Genomic DNA, 17,153 nt, shown 5'->3' on the forward strand with positions numbered 1-17,153 from the left:
CCCTACCTTCCCCTCTCTCTAAAAATAAAAAAATAAAATCTTTAAAAAATATATCAGTTCAATTTCCTTAGTGGTTACAGGCCTATTCAGGCTTTTCTACACCAGTTTTGATGTATCAATTATTCTAGGAAATTGGCCAGTTCATCTAAGCTTTCACATTTTTTTGCAGTATGTTCAGAATATTATGATTTCCTTAATCTCTGCTATATTTAGTATTCATCTTTTAAATTTCTTTATTTGTGTCTTTTCTCTTTTTTTTCTTGAGCACCCTTGCTAAAGGTTTATTTTATTAGTCTCTTCAGAGAGCCAACTTATGCTTTTGTTGATATCCTCTTTCTTTATTTCCTAGTTAACTAATTTTTCCTCATATGTTTATTATTTCCTTCCTTTTACTTTATTTGAATTTACTGTTTCCATTCTAACATACTAAGTTAAAGGCTTAGCTCATAATTTTTAATCTCATTTTCCTAATCTATTCATGCACTATAAATTTCCCTTTAAGTAGGACTTTAGTTACAGCCCATAATTTTTGCTATTTATTGTTGCTCAGTTTTAAATACAGGTAGTCCTTGCTTTGCGCAGTTCTGATATATACAAATCTGACACCATATTTTATTTTATTTAAAAAAATTTTTAATCCTCACCCAAGGACATTTTTTCACTGCTTTTACAGAGAGAGGAAGGGAGAGAAACACTGATTGGTTGCTTGCCGCATGCTCCTGGACGGAGGACTAAACCCACAATCTAGGTATACGCTGTGACAGGGAATTGAACTTGCGGCCTTTTGGTTACAGGACAATGATCCCACCAACTGAGCCACACTGGCCAGGGCTCTAACACCATATATTACTTAAATAATACCAGTCTCCCCACATGTTCAAATTTTAGTACGAACTTGGCTGCTAGCTCTTCGGTCCACAATAACTATGTAGGTAAGAGATCCATCATGATCAGTGATCAATCATGTCACTCTCTTAAGGTCTGCCAGTGACCAGCACTGAGCATGTTACTCAGCTCCACACAGACAGGAAAGCTCGTAGGTGTGTCACCTCCCCATCTCCCAGTGGTAAACCCACACAACAGCTTGCAAAAGTGGGTAACTGAGAGAGGGAACTGACCAGCAAAGATGAAAAGGCAGCAAAAACACAGAAAGTAATAATAGTAAAAGTGAAATTTGAATCAAATATAAATGGAGTTCTAGAAAAAAATAACTGGGAATTCCAGAGACTCTAAATCTGTAGCCAGCTGAGGTTAGTTAGTGAAGGCGGATATATGGACATTAGCAGGGGACAGTTATGACGAAAGGAACGAAGATGTCCCCGAGGAAATGATAGTAGCAAAAAAAGGAATTCTCAGAGATGTTTCACAATATTGAAAGTACCACAGATAAACCTGGAAAGCTGCTCCGAACTCAGAAGTGTGACACTTGGCTAAGGTGTGGAAAAGACGCCTGCTCACACTGTCAAGGGGCATGACAAGAAGCAAGCACTGTCCATACTCTTGATGAATTATTTTACAAAGGAATAAAACACTTCGGTTCTCACTGTTCTAAATTACAGTGTAGTAAATAAATATTCGTTTTACCATTTTTTATTTTCCCTATACATTTTTAACCAACAGTAGGGTTAAGAGTATGTTTTTACAAAAAATTTTAAAGGTTACAGAGCAAATTTTCTCCATTAATATTAACATCAATGTGCATGGTTTCATAGTCCTGCGCTGCCATACGAAGTGAGGATTGCCTGTAGTTTCTAACGTCCTCTATGATACCTTCTTTAATCCATAAATTATATATATATATATATATATATATATGTTTTTAAAATTCCAACGTTAGGTTTCTTTATTTCTAATCTTATTGCATTGAGGCCCAGGGCTATAGCTTGATAAACTGTTCTCCAGTATTTATGGAGATGTCCTTTGTGATAAGGATGTGCTTGATAAGAATGAATATCCTACCATCGCTGCATACAGAGTTTACAGACATGCATGCACACACACACCAATCGAACATGCTAACGGTGTGTTCAGATCTATCCTTAATTGTTTTCACCTGCCCAATAAATTGGTTTCTGAAAGAACAGTAATAAAATAGACTACCGTGATGGTGGATTTTTCCACTTACTACAGATCAAATTCTTAAGTGGTTCAACACATATTTATTGAATGAAAATAAATTCAGAGCAACATTTGTGTTCCTTTGGCACTTATTATGACTTAGTACAAAACTATATGCAAGACAAATATTTGAATCCTGGTTGATTTAAGAGATCTTTTCAAGAGCAGGAAACTTGTAAGATCAGTAACACAATATACTTACTACAAAAGGTGTAGGAACGTATCTTGAAAAAAGGTACACAGGAACATCTTTGGCCAGTAAGACTGCAGCAGTGAGTTTAGCGAGGCTAAAAAAAAAAGAGATTTCACTTAGTCTTACCATACTCCTTAAAAAAGCAACCTTCCACAATAAATGTCTCATATTACAATTATTATGAATATAGAGTAGGCTAATACAATGAATTCTTATCACTGGTTATTTAAGCTTCAGGCTCCAATTTAAAAATGTTAAGTGAGATTTTTTAAAAGGAGCTGAACAAAGAAGAGAATTGACATTTTAATTTCTTTTTCCTCATTCATCTTTTGATGATTCTTTTACTAAGAAATAAAACCTGGAAAAGGCAAAAAGAATGGAGAAAATGAAATGAGACTTTAATAAACACAATATGAATAATTACCCCCTGAAAGAAGCATCAGTATATCATGATGATCCGTGTGTAAAAATACCGTAAAACTAATCAAATAAAACTACAACAAAAAGCCCACAAGCTACATCATTACTCCTACCCAGCGCCTGTGTCAAAATATAAAGTCATAAAATAAGCCATAATATCATTCTAAATACTTACTCTAAAAATTTTTAAATGTTACTCCTTTTTGTAAAAGCTAAAGCTAATCTTTGAAATGCTTCTATTTTAGCTCTAAAAAAAACATTAGCATGTGATTACATTTCTGTTTGACACTTTCCTGTTTCAGAAATCCTACTAGAAAAAAAAATAAGGCCTTTTTCCCAATCCAGTTTAATCTCTGAAACAATTAACACTGTACCTCTGGCTGCTGCAGCTGCTAGTTACTTGCCCCCGGGTATCATACCCCACGACAAAGCCCCTCTGCTTGAAGTCTGAGAAACATCTCTCAAGGTATTTGTACATCCCCTGAAGCAGATAAACACAAAACATTAGTTCCTAACTAATGCCTGCAGTTTTCTACGACTTAAAATCTGTCATTTTATGTGCAGTGTGCAGTTCTTGGGCTCCTAGAGATCTGGCTTGGCCTTTATGCCCTTCTTTACCAATGTGGGAACAATACAGATCAGTACTCAAAGGTGAGATGACAAATGTTTCCTTCCTGGAGTTTCAGACCCATTTGATGCAGAGAAATATCAAGTAACTAACTATTAAACCCAATATGATACATAAAACACGAGGAAAAAGAAGATGGGACATGAGAGTCAGTAGGCTAAAACAAATTGTTAGAAGAGCCAAAAGAAATGATTTCTTGACTTACGGCTCCAGAGAACAGAATTTTGACCATTTTAGGCCTTGCTAAATCATAAACTGGAAGCTAACCAAAAGACTTCACATATTTATGATACAAACATTTTTCTCAGCAATGTAAACCATTATCAGAACATTTCTTATGATGGTTTATCCCATCTGTAATTCCTTAGTTTTAAAATGTCACAGAAAAGAAAATCCCATAAACTAAGAATATTAGTGGTCAAGGATGATGAAAAAATGATTGAAAACATCATGAGAATAGCTAAAACCATTTAACTATTGAATGGATGATGTGCTAACTTTAACTTTCATTTTTAAATACAACACTTCATTCTTGTCACAGTTCTTTAAAACTACTTTCACAAATGTTGCGACATTTAACCTTTACAACAAGCCTGAAAAGAAAGAGATGCAATACCATTTCTATTTTTGTCTATCTTTCAACATCTCTTCAAAAAGGAAACAGAGTAAGACTGATGCTCCATTTAATGACTTGCCCAAGGCCACTCATTGAACTAAAACTAAGTTATACTAATTGACTAAAGAACTACTATGTGGCGAGTAATGCTAAGTAACTATGTGGCAGCAACAAATGAGGCCCCAGAGGCTTCTGGATCCATCTTCCATGGATCTTTCAAGAATAATTATTCTTCCTAACCTACTCTCTTTGAGTCAGAGGGAGGGAGAGAGAGAGAGAGAGAGAGAAAATGCTCAAATTGGCTAGTTTCACTCACTTATTTCTAATGATTATACTACCCTAAAACCTCACAGAAACTCGTATTATTCTGTTATTCTCTAGTATGAAAATCCATTTTATCTGATCCCCCTGTACTCAGATTCTTATAAGGGCTAGGGCTCAGAATCAGATTCCAACTGGTTTTTCCACTCATACTCAACTCCTGTAAAAATTTGCACTTCTATAGGAAATGATTTTCAAATAGCTCCTCTGCCCCTTTTGTAAAGTCAAGGAATCTTCATTTAAAATTAAAGCTTACAAAGACCCTCATATATAAAAAAGCCTGAACGGAAGCACCTCTGGATGAGGAGATGGGGGCAGGGAGATGGTGTGTATTCTGCCTCTTCAGTCAGCTTGCCATCACTTCTGCCCCATCCCCTGCACTAGCCCTCTAGAGAATTCCCTCAGAACAAGGCTAAAGATGATTCACTGTTTGGCAGCAGCGATTAGAATTATGACTATTGAACATCTCTCTACTCCAGAACTATTTTTAGTATATGCTAAATGCATTTCGGCTTCAAGCAAAGAAAGTATAGTTCCTTGAATCAGAGAAGATGATTCATTGGAAAGAGAAATAATTTGCTTCCAAAATAAGCTACATAAAATGGGGAGTAATAAAATATATGGTATCATGTCATACACTGTATTACAGAACTCTCAAATGCATATGGATGACCACATCCACATGTGGAAGGAAAATATTTTAATCGAAATTTTCCAAAATTCTGGTTAACCTTTATCAATGGCCATATGCCAAAATGGGTAATCTATATTTGTTTCTTTTATTCACTGGAAAGGTCAATATTCATTTCCTGGGCGTTAAATGCAAAGTAACACTGTCAAGAAGTTGACAATGGCAACCAAAATAACTCTTAATCAGAAACTTACTCTGTGACCTTGAAGATATAGAAGTGACTTCTAAAATAAATCAAAGGTCAGTATTCTACATTTTTTACCTACAGGAGAGTACCTTCATGGATACTAAGGTTTTGTTTTGTTTTTTTTTTTGAGAAAGTCACTACCTAATTTATAAGGCAAAAAAAAAAAGAAAAAGAATAAAGTGATAAAAAGTATATGTATAACACTTTATAATACTTACCTGTGTTGACTGTATTACTGTAAGGTCATTGATATAGCAAAACCCCGCCCCCATAGCAGAACGGAGGCCTGCAGTCCCAAACGTCATCCGGCAGCAAAGACGGTCTCGCAGCTCCTTGTTCATTCCATTCCGTAGCAGATTTTCAATTTGCTCTTTTGTTTTGGGGTTCTATAAAAAAGAAGTATTAAAACTTAATTAGGGTGACAAGCAGAGTCCTAATATGAAGTGTTTCTGAGGAGCTAATAAATACTATGTATATATCACACATTTCCACATTCACCATAAACTCCAATAGTGTTACTTAATATTAGTATGTATAATAAAATAGCACCTGCCATTTATTGAGTCCTTAAAGGAGACAAAGCTCTATGAGGATGACTTACATTATCTCGAATTGTCACAGTATTATTTATAACATATTCAAGTATGTTTTTAAAACAAATCGATAAGATCTACAGATCCAAAGTAAACCCCTCAGTCAAAAATGGGAGAAATAAACAGAAAACTGTAAAAATAAATAAATAAATAAATAAACTTTCCTTCATTTAAAATTAAAAAAAAAAAAAGAGAGAGGGAGATTAAAAAAAAAGAAATCTACACAGAAATACATAAAGTAACAATAAAACTGAATGAACACACACAAAAAAATGACATTAATTAGAGTTTACATTGAGTTTTAAAACAAATATAGAAGCTACTGAGAACATACCATAAAAACATGCCTACCAACCACCTACACAGAACTCTGCAATTCAAAATGACCAGTGAAACCTACCTTTTTTGAAAGTCACAGAAAACCATTCTATTTCATCTAAACTAAGAGTTGACCATAAAAACATCTTAGGTGTTACATACATGTGGACTTATTTAAGCATGAGAATGACAATTCAGTCCAAATGTGGCTTGGGAGGCAGGACGTGCCAACAACTATATTTTAGGATTTTGTGTTTCATTAGCACATATTTTAACTAATTCTCATAAGTCTCAAGGATGACAGTGACTCATAAGGAGTGCTTCACAAAACAGTAGCAACTTTCAAATGAAATGCAATAATAACAAGAAGAAAACTGGAATTTTCTACTATTTTCTTTCTAGGAAAGTCAACTACTAAGAAAATAAGGTGAAATGTAGTATCTGCTTTATAGCCACTACTATGTTAATGAATATTCAGAATGATAAACCAAGGCACTTGAAAGGTACTAAATATTAGAGCTTATCTATACTCATAAAGAAATAAAAACATTAATATCTAATTTTTAAAAAAGATTTTCTGGTTAAGTAGAAATTAAAGTAACCAGAGTGTATGCCACAAACTAATAAGAAGCCATGAGATTATGATTAACTGAAATTAATCATAGGAAAAGAAATTAATCTTTAAGCAAACTTCCATTCACTTTGCTTAAAATGAATGGAAGTTTAAAAAATATATTTCCATATATTTATATGAGGTCTGTCCAGAAATTGTTAATATAACAATTGTTATATTGCCATTGTGAATATAACAAAAATGGTTTGCACAGCACAGTGGTTTGTGCTGACACTGATGTAACCTGGCAGCCGTGGCGAGTGGACTGGAATGCGCATGTGTGAACAATGACAACTTCACTGTACTAGTCAGTGGGGGTGGTAGATGCAATTGAGCGAGCATGAGTACTGTGTGGCCATTGCATTCAAAATGAGTGAGTGAGTAGAACAAATCAGCATCAAATTTTGCATTAAGCTTGAACATTCCTCTGCAGAAACTATTCAAATGACTCAAGGGCTGCAGCTATGGGCAACTGGTGAATGGCAGCATCATCATGACAACATTTCTGCTCATACATCACAACTCATGCAGAGATTTTTGGCAAAACATCAAATCAGCCAGGTGACTCACCTTCCCTACAGCTCAGATTTAGTACCCTGTGACTTCTGGCTTTTCCCAAAACTAAAATCATCTTGGAAGGAATAAAATTTTAGACCGTTGATAAGATTTAGGACAATATGACAGGGCAGCTGATGGTGCTTGGAAGAACTGTGTGAGGTCCCAAAATGCCTACTTTGAAGGGGACTGAAGTGTCATTGTCCTGTGTACAATGTTCCTTGTATTTTCTGCAATGAATGTCTCTATTTTTCATATTACATGGCTGGATACCTTCTGGACAGACCTTGGTATATTCCTCGGCATAGACTCAAGGAATCTCCATTTTATAAATGACACACTAACAAATACATAAGCTACATGAAAATATGAATAGCTACTAAGAGAAAAATCAAAATAATAAGATTATCTGGGAAAATGTCTAAGACACCACCTGATTTGATACAGAGGTCAAAGAGAGACTTTGAGAGGGTTAACATTTACAAATGGGCATAAGAACAGAAAAAAGTAAAAAAACTTCAGTACTGTAGAGAGTGTACAGCACTATAATGCACTGTTAGTGGCAATGAAGTTGGGGTAGTCTGTTTAGAGTTAAAATGGACATGACTTTTGGTCCACAGATATCTCTGTCCTTGGCGATATCTTTAACTGAACAAAAAGATTTAGTCATATAAGAATATTCATTGCAGCATTTTACTGGTAGTATTATTATTATTATCACATTGATAAAAAAAATTAAGATTTAGAGCGGGAGCCCAGTCACACTGGGCTAATATTGGAGGTCTAGGCAGGATTTGAATCCAGGTTGGGCTGGCTCTAAAGCCTGTATCATCTCACTACAAAGTTTTGTTTTTTTTTTGAATGTATGTATTTTTGTGTGTGTGTGCGTCCCCTGCTGGGAATTGAACTGTGATCCTCTGGTTCACAGGCCTGTGTTCAATCCACTGAGCTACACCAGCCAGGGCCAAAACAGTTTTTTAGAGTAGTTTAATACCGCTTCTAATAAAAAATAACTCCAGCTACAGAGCAAAACAATAGTCCTTTTATTATACTATGCAAATATAAAAATGATCCACCACACATGAATGCCATTGGGTTTTTAATATACTTCCTATGTTTAACTGCATAATTATTAGAGTAGGGTCTAAAAATTCTATTCCCTGTTATAAACATCACAACCAGTAAGTACTAACTTAATTCTTGGTTCTAAAAAGTCTGTAAAAAATTAGTTCCAGCCAAGATGGAGGAGTAGGTAGAAACCTTTCACTTCCTAGCACAACCAAGAGGATAACAACCAATCTAAAATCAATAAACAACTAAAATCACCAGAAAATCAAACTGCATGGAACTCTGAAAACCAAAGAATTAAAGAAAAAATCAACCAGACTGGTTAGGCGGACCATGCAGGCCTACTCAGAAAAACCAAGGTGAGGTGGCTGGGGCTGGGGTGGGGCTGACTGCCCAGCTCAGCAGAGCTGTGCAGGAGGGACTGACTTAAGGGGGAAACTGAGACTCAGAGCTGATTGTGGGCTAAGGCTGGGGTTGCTGAGGTGAGAGATGCTTCCAGTCTGACACCAGAGTCAGTTGGAAAGTGTGCTAGAAACCAGCGGGCGAGCTGCATTGTTCCCTCTCTGACCCTTCCCACACAGGCAGGGCAGCAAAGAGGGTTACCCTGCCCAGATGAATACCTAAGGCCCCATTCTCTTACAACCTATCAGCTGCACCAAGACAAAGAAAGATGGCCCAAATGAAAGAACAGAGCAAAACCTCGGAAAGAGAACTAAGCAATGAGGAGACTGCCAACCTATCTGATGGAGAATTTAAAGCCCTGGTAATCAAAATGCTCACAGAACTGATTGAGCTTGGTCAAAAAATGAAAGAACAAATGATAGATACCCAAAATGAAATAAAGCAAAATATTTAGGGAACCAAGAGTGACAAAAAGGAAACCAGGATTCAAAGGAACAATTTGGAACATAAGGAAGAAATAAACATCCAACTGGATCAGAACAAAGAAACAAAATTTTTTTTTAAATAAAGAGAGGCTGAGGATTCTCTGGGACAACGTGAAATGTTCCAATATCTGAGTTATAGGGGTACCAGAGGGAGAAGAACAGCAGCAAGAAACTGAAAACTTATTTGAACAAATAATGAAGGAAAACTTCCCCAATCTGGCAAAGGAAATAGATTCCCAGGAAGTCCAGGAAGCCCAGAGAGTCCCAAAGAAGTTGAACCCAATAAAGAACACACCAAGGCACATCATCATTAAGTTACCCAAGATTAAAGATTAAGAGAAAATCCTAAAAGCATCAAGAGATAAAGAGACAGTTACCTACAAAGGAGTTCCCATAAGACTATCAGCTGATTTCTCAAAAGAAACCTTACAGTCGAGAAGAGGCTGGAAAGAAGTATTTGAAGTCATGAAAGGCAATGACCTACACCTAAGATTACTCTATCCAGCAAAGGTATCATTTAGAATGGAAGGGCAGATAAAGTGCTTCCCAGATAAAGTCAAGTTAAAGGAGTTCATCATCACCAAGCCCTTATTATACGAAATGTTAAAGAAACTTATCTAAGAAAAAGAAGATAAAAAATATGAACAATAAAATGACAATAAACTTACAACTATCAACAAATGAAACTAAAAGAAAAACAATGAAAACAAAAATTAAGCAACCCAAACAGGAACAGAACCAGAGAAGTGGACAGCACATGGAGGGTTTTCAGTGGGAAAGGGGAAGGGAGGAACGTGGGGAAAGAGGCACAGGAAAGAAAAAGCATAATTGGTAGACATAAAATAGATGGGGAGAGAAAAAAATGGTATAGAAAACAAGAGGACTCAAAGAACTCATATGTACAACCCATGGACCTGAACTAAGGGGGTGGGAAATGCTGGAGGGTTGGGGGGGGCAGGTTGGAGGGGGAATAAAGGGGAAAAAATTGGGAAAACTATAATAGCATAATCAATAACAATACTTTAAAAATAAAATAAGTAAATAAAGTCTGTAAATTAGAGAAAATAAATATGGAAAAAGACTCATGATGCATTAAATATAAGTAAATTTTTTATGGCAAAAAGAATGAAGCAAGCCCTGGCTGGTATAGCTCAGTGGATTGAGCGCAGGCCTGCGAACCAGACAATGGCGGTTCGATTCCCAGTCAGGGCACATGCTTGGGTTGCAGGCCGGTTCCCTGCAGGCCAGTTCCCAGCAGGGGACGCACGAAAGGCAACCATACATTGATGTTTCTCTCCCTCTCTCCTTCCCCCCTTCCCCTCTAAAGATAAATAAATAAAATCTTAAAAAAAAAAAAAGAAAAAGAACGAAGCAGTTGTGGTGACAAGCATTTGCACTCTATTTTAAACTCAAATTTCTGCACTATTTCATAATTATACATTAAATTAGGAGTTTATGTTACAAACATTTAAAAATATAAATGGCTATCTATGTAGCCATGATTATCATATATTTTCCATTCAGATGATAAAATTACATTTGAATTCTGTTGTTAAAATCTCCAAACAACTGATTTTTATAAATTTTAATAATTAATAATATATGAAGTCTAAAGAATTATAAGAGATGATTTTTAAATATTATTTCCACATAGAACTCAAATATAATAAACGAAGAGGTAAGCAGAACACTATGTAAAGTGTTTTGATTTTTATAACGAGATATGTGTATATTTGTATATCATTCCAGAAATATCCCTTGCAAATATGAGACTAAAAATAGTGATTTATCTTTGATAGGGAAATCAGGGGCGAGGACTGAGGGAGTAAAATGACTTACTTTACTTGTATAGCCTTGGTACTGTTTGGAGAGTTTAAGTATAACTACTTATTTCATAGTAAAAAATAGGCATCCAGGATGGCTGAGAAAGATCTCTACTTTTGTGTCTACATGAACATTTTTTACCTCAAAAACTGCTCTTTTTTTCCCCACCCACAGAAAGCTTATTAATAACAGCTGCATCTATATACACTGGAGCTCTACCAAATACAAAGTATTGTTTGCTTTCTAAATGTGCTCTCTTATTTATAATTCATTCATTACCTGGGGGTAGAAAAAGCCTAATTACAAAAAAAAAGTTCACTTCTGGTCAAAATGGAGGTATAGGTAAACACACGTTCCCTCTGCTCACAGTATAGCAAAAAATACAGCTACACTATAAAACAAATATCACTCAGAATTGTAAAAAATAGAGCTGTGTGGATGTCTGATAACCAAGGATTAAAGAAGCCACATTCACCTAGACAGGTAGGAGGGGCAGAGTCGTGGAGAGGCATGGAGACACAGAGTGGCACAGGGAGCTGTGGAGACAGGAACAGGCAGTCTCACATCAACGTGTGGTGGATAAAAAAAAAGGAGGGATAATTCCAGCCCCAATCCAGACTACCTGGCCCAGGTCCCAGAGCCAGGAAGATAAGTCCCCATAAGTCTGGCTGTAAAAGCCAATGGGGGTTGGGATGGCAGAAGAAACTGCATACTCCTAAAGGGCCCGCAACAGACTTAGGACTCACACATAGGATTCAGCACCAGGGCAACAGCTGAAAGGGCACCAGTGGCATATGGGGAGAAAGTGAAGTGTAAGTGCAGTGACAGCTTCCTCCCTAGCAGCATTCCAGAGGCCAGGCAGCAGCATGGTCAACTCTATGGGGTCAACTGTCCCACACAAAGCAACAGAGTGGTAACAGGGGTTGCTCAACCCTCGTAATTACTTAAGGCTCTGCTCTATACAATTTAACAGGTATGCTAAGAAATGGAGTCAAAGAAACTCTATTTAATACCCAGAAACAAACACAAGGAGACTGACAAATTGAGGAGACAAAGAAATATGGCTCAAATGAAAGACCAGAACAGAACACCAGAAAAAGAACTAAATGAAATGGAGATAAACAACCTATCGGACACACAGTTCAAAACACTAGTTATCAGAATGCTCCAGGAAGTCACTGGGTACTTCAATGCCATACAAAAGACTCAGGCAGAAATGAAGGTTGCATGAAGTGAAATACAGAAAAACCTACAGGGAACCACAGTGGAGAGGATTAAGTAGAGACTCAAATCAACTATTTGGAACACAAGGAGGGAAAAAGTGTTCAATCAGAACAGCAGTAAGAGATAAAGATTCAAAAAAACAAGGATAGACTCAGGAACTTCTGGGACTTCTTTAAATGTACCAATATCCAAATCATAGGGGTGCCAGAAGGAGAAGAGAAAGAGCAAGAAATTGAACACTTATTTGAAAAAAATAATGAAAGAAAACTTCCCTAATTTGGTGAAGGAAATAGACATACAAGTCCAGGAAGCTCAGAAAATCCCAAACAAGATGAATCCAAAGAAGACTGTACCAAGACACATCATAATTAAAATGCAAAAGGTTAAAGATCAAGAGAGAATCTTAAAAGCAGCAAGAGAAAAGCAGAGAGTTATTTACAAGAGCGCTCCCATAAGACTGCCTGATTTCTCAAAGAAATCTTTACAGGCTAGAAGGGACTGGCAAGAAGTAGTCAAAGTGATGAAAACCAAAGACCTACAACCTATTTTTACTGTATCCAGCAAAGCTATCATTTTAAATTGAAGGGCAGATAAAGTGCTTCCCAGACAAGGTAAAACTAAAGGAATTCATCTTGCCCTGGCCGATGCGGCTCAGTGGATTGAGTATTGGCCTGTGACCCAAAGGGTCACCAGTTTGATTCCCATAGTTGCAGGCCAGGTCCCCCTGTAGGGTGCACGTAAGACATAACCACACACTGATGTTTCTCTCCCTCTCTTTCTCCTTCCTTTCCCCTCTAAGAATAAATAAACAAAATCTTTTAAAAAAATTACTTAACAATAATAAAGATTGTTTAAAAAAAAATAAAGGAGTTCATCTTCACCAAGCCATTTATTGTATGAAATCCTAAAGGGAATTCTGTAAGAAAAAGATCAAAACAATGAACATTAAAATGGGAATAAAGTCACAATTATCAATAATTGAATCCAAATAAACCAAGGAAACAAGCAGAACAGGAACAGAATCATAGATATGGGGATCATATGGAGGGTTATCAGTTGGGAGGGGAGAGAGGAGGGGGCAAATGAGGCGAAAGGTGCAGGGATTAAGAAGCGCTAATTGGCAGGTACGAAATAGACAGGGGGCAGTTCAGAATGGCATAAGAAATGGAGACGCCAAAGAACTTATATGTACAACCCATGGGCATGAACTAAGTGGGGGGAATGCTGGTGGGAGGGGGTGGTGCTGGGCAGTGGAGAATAAAGGGGAGAAAAAAATGGGACAACTGTAATAGTATAATCAATAAAATATACTTAAAAAAATAAAACCAAAATACACTCTTGCTAAACCAATAATTTTTTTTCCATTTATAAGATCTTTGTGTAATCCTAAATTTAGTTTCTTCATCTTTAAAAATTTATGGAAATTTCTATAAACTAAATTGGCTTAAATAGAAAACTTGAATGACTATACTTTAAGTAACTTTATTTTAATGTTATAATTGTTCTATTACTGGTTATTGTTGTTAATCTCTTACTGTGCCTAATTTACACATTAAACTTTATCACAGGTATGTATGTATGTATACAAAAATACACAGTATATGGTTTATCTAAATATAGACTATCTGAGGTTTCAGGCATCCACTAGGGGTCTTGGAATGTATCCCGTGAAGATAAGGTGGGACTACTGTATCAGGAAAAGTTAACAGGCCCTGGCTGGGTAACTCAGTTGGTTAGAGGGGAGTCCTGATATCCCAAGGTTGTAAATTCGATCCCCAGTCAGGGCACATACAAGAACCAACCGATGAATGCATACATAAGTGGAACAACAAATTGATGTTTCTCTCTCTCCTTTCCTCTCTCTCTCAAAAATCAATAATTTAAAAAAAAGAAAAGGTTAACAGATGATAGGGAGAATTCCCTTAAAAATGGTAATCAATTACTCCCATAATGGGAATACCTTCAGTTGATAGAAGAGAACATTTGCTAAAGCTCTTTATCCTCCACAGTGCCTAACCTGTACCTTGTACACAGATGTTTAATATGTGATGATCTTGCAAGTAAATATTAGAAAGAGAAAATATTAGAATAAATTTCAGTTGTTATGCAATCAAACATAGGAACTCCCAATTGAAATGAATCTTCTAAATAAGTGGATATATAGTTTTTAAGATAAAGGCCTATGGACAAATAATTTCATGGGGTTTTTTTGAGGCTAAATTAAATCAGAAATATACACATTATGCAATCACTTTGAAATATTACTTTGTTTAATTATCAGTACATTTTCAGTACTGATGTTACAGAAAACAACTCAGCCGCTTTCGGGAGTACAGAGTGGCAGTTTATTTTCACATGCGCGGACCCAGAGGAGTCAGTCTCCAAATTCTGGGCCCCAATCAATGAGGAACAATTGTCTATATAGGGTGAGGGGCGGTCTAACACTCTGACCGTTACTTCTGGCGCAAAAGCAAGAAAGTGGAACTGCTGATACGAGTTAATACGAATTTCTTTGTTCTTACTCCTCAGTTACTTAGTTACTTGCTCTCCCTGATCCTGTTGACTCACCGGCTAGCTCCCCTCCTGGACAGGCCACTAACACTGAGAATAGAGCCTGGCACTCAGGTACTCAACCAATGTTTGTTGAATTAATTAAAAACATCTATTTATTAAGCACTGTCTCAGCTCTTACAAAACTCAAGATCTAATGGGGTATAAGATAACTAAAAGGGCATAACCACACAGAATATGAGAAGTATTAGTACATGAGTAAGTTCTAGGTGCAATAAGAGAACATAGGATAAGTCTCTAACCCAGGATGTGCTGAAGGGCAGAGTGCAGAGTCAGGACAAGCTAATTGGAAGTAGTATCTGATCTGAAAAGTGAGTAGGAGTGGGAGGGTAAAGGATAAGAAACAAGTTGGAGGTAGAGAGATAATGAGTTCAGTATTAAACTTAGTAAGTTTGTGATGATACTTATATTTCAGAGCCTCCTCCTAGTAACCAAGGAAATAAAAACTAACCACTACACTGTATGCCTGAAACCAATATAAAATAACATTAAATGTCCATTGTAATAAAAAAATAAAGTGAAATAAAATAGGAAAAATTTTAAAAAGAAAATTAAAACAAGATACCATTTTTCATCCCCCCAGTTTTAAGGTTTTTAAAGTTACTAAGTCCAGTGCTAGGAAGGGACGGTATATTAATTATTATGGCAAAGGTAACAAAGCACTCCATACTTAGTGGCTTGAATCAGTGATTATTCATTATCTCTCACAGTTTCTGTGGGTCAGGCATTTTAAAAATGGCCCAGCCAGGATTGCCTATCTCTGTCCCACAGTGTCTAGGTCTCAACTAGAGGCCTTGAAGACTGGGGGCTGGAATCATCTGAAGTCTTATTTCTTTAACATTAAATCAAAATAAGGCCTGGTTGATGTGGCTCAGTGGATTGAGTGCCAGCCTGTGAATTTCAGGGTCACCAGTTTGATTCCCAGTCAGGGCACATGCTCAACTTTCTGGCCAGGTCCCCAGTAGGGGGCGTATGAGAGACAACCACACATTGATGTTTCTTTCTCTCTGTTTCTCCCTCCCTAATCCTCTCTAAAAATAAATAAATAAAATCTTTTAAAAAATAAATCAAAGTAAGAATAGTTCAATGAATAAACAATAAAAATGAGCAAGAGATATGAAGACAGTTCATTGTTGGGAACCGCTCTGCCTGGTTTCAGGAACTGTAACTGCCTCCCATGGCTAAGTGAGCGACCTCCAGAATGAGGGCCACAGGAGATAAAGGGGGCCCTCAATGAGGGTCTCTTTGTTTCTGGCAGCAAGCACTGCTTCTGCTTCTTCCCCTGCCCCCAAAGCATGGTCGATGTTCATGGCAAGTACAACCCCTCAGAGAGGGGCAACCTAGGCCAGACACGATCACTTGGGAGGCCATCATGGAAGGAATGGGGGGGGGGCTGCAACAAAGAGGGAGCGATGGATTCTTGTCGTGTCCCCCCTCCCCCGGGCTATTGTGACATAGCCTGAGTCCCCATTTCCATCTGGGAGAAGTGCTGCCTAGCTCTAATCCATTTAAGCCTAAAAACCTATGATGGGGAAGGCAGTGAAGCCTTGTGCTGGAAAGGGCGGGTATGGGGTAAATTAGGCATAAGAAAGAATATGTAAAAATCCTATGAAACCTGCTTTGCTTACAATGCTCTCATTTAAATGATAAGGGTCCAAGCAAGAAGTTTTCTGGCTCTTTAGCTATCTGACTCTGAGAATAAGCCCTCATAAGTTCTTTGAATACTATCTGTTGTTTGATCCTTACCTGTATTCTTGTGCAAACAAACACAATAAAAGCCCCTTGAGCAGGGGGCTCTTGGCTCTTCCCCTTTGAGAAATGGCCACCTTTCCTCCCCAAGCAGATCACATCTTGGTAGTGTTTACTTTCATCTGTGGCACATGGGGGGGACTTGCCAGGAAAGTTGCCCCCACAGTTCATAAAAAATAAAATACAACTATCTTAAACATATGAAAATATACTCAGTCTCTTTATAGGAAAAATAAAAACAAAAATAAAACAGTGCTCTTTTTCACAATGGCAAAGAAAAACATTTGGTACTACACTGTGGAGTCAAAAACTTAGGCAAAGAGGCACTTTTACACATTGGTGGTAGAAGAATAAATTGGTACAGCCTTTCTGGAGAGCAATTTGGCAATACCTATCACATTTTTAAATGGACATAACTTGACTCATTGATTCCATTTCTGGGAATTGATCCCATGCAGATACTTGCACACATGTCTGAAGATGTGTATGCTAGAAGCAATTCCCTGCTTATAATAGACTAAATAAATAAATAAAAGCACTATAAATGCCTATCAGTAAGAGGCTGGTTAATTAGTTT

General features: G+C 37.0%; 1 protein-coding gene across 1 annotated transcript in view; it reads right to left on the minus strand.

Moving 5' to 3' along the window:
* The window catches only part of PGM2L1 (phosphoglucomutase 2 like 1), a 55,859-nt gene that overhangs the window by 23,559 nt on the left and 15,147 nt on the right, over nucleotides 1-17,153 (minus strand). The window contains exons 2-4 of the mRNA XM_037148666.2: nucleotides 5,393-5,560; nucleotides 3,106-3,212; nucleotides 2,321-2,405 (exon numbers count right to left, since the gene is read on the minus strand). Coding sequence (XP_037004561.2) covers nucleotides 2,321-2,405; nucleotides 3,106-3,212; nucleotides 5,393-5,560 — 360 coding nt within the window. The remainder of the gene's footprint in view (nucleotides 1-2,320; nucleotides 2,406-3,105; nucleotides 3,213-5,392; nucleotides 5,561-17,153) is intronic.

The sequence above is a fragment of the Artibeus jamaicensis genome, unplaced genomic scaffold, assembly GCF_021234435.1.
Source record: "Artibeus jamaicensis isolate MK-2021 breed Jamaican fruit bat unplaced genomic scaffold, CSHL_Jam_final contig_64, whole genome shotgun sequence".
Taxonomy (NCBI): Eukaryota; Metazoa; Chordata; class Mammalia; order Chiroptera; family Phyllostomidae; genus Artibeus; species Artibeus jamaicensis.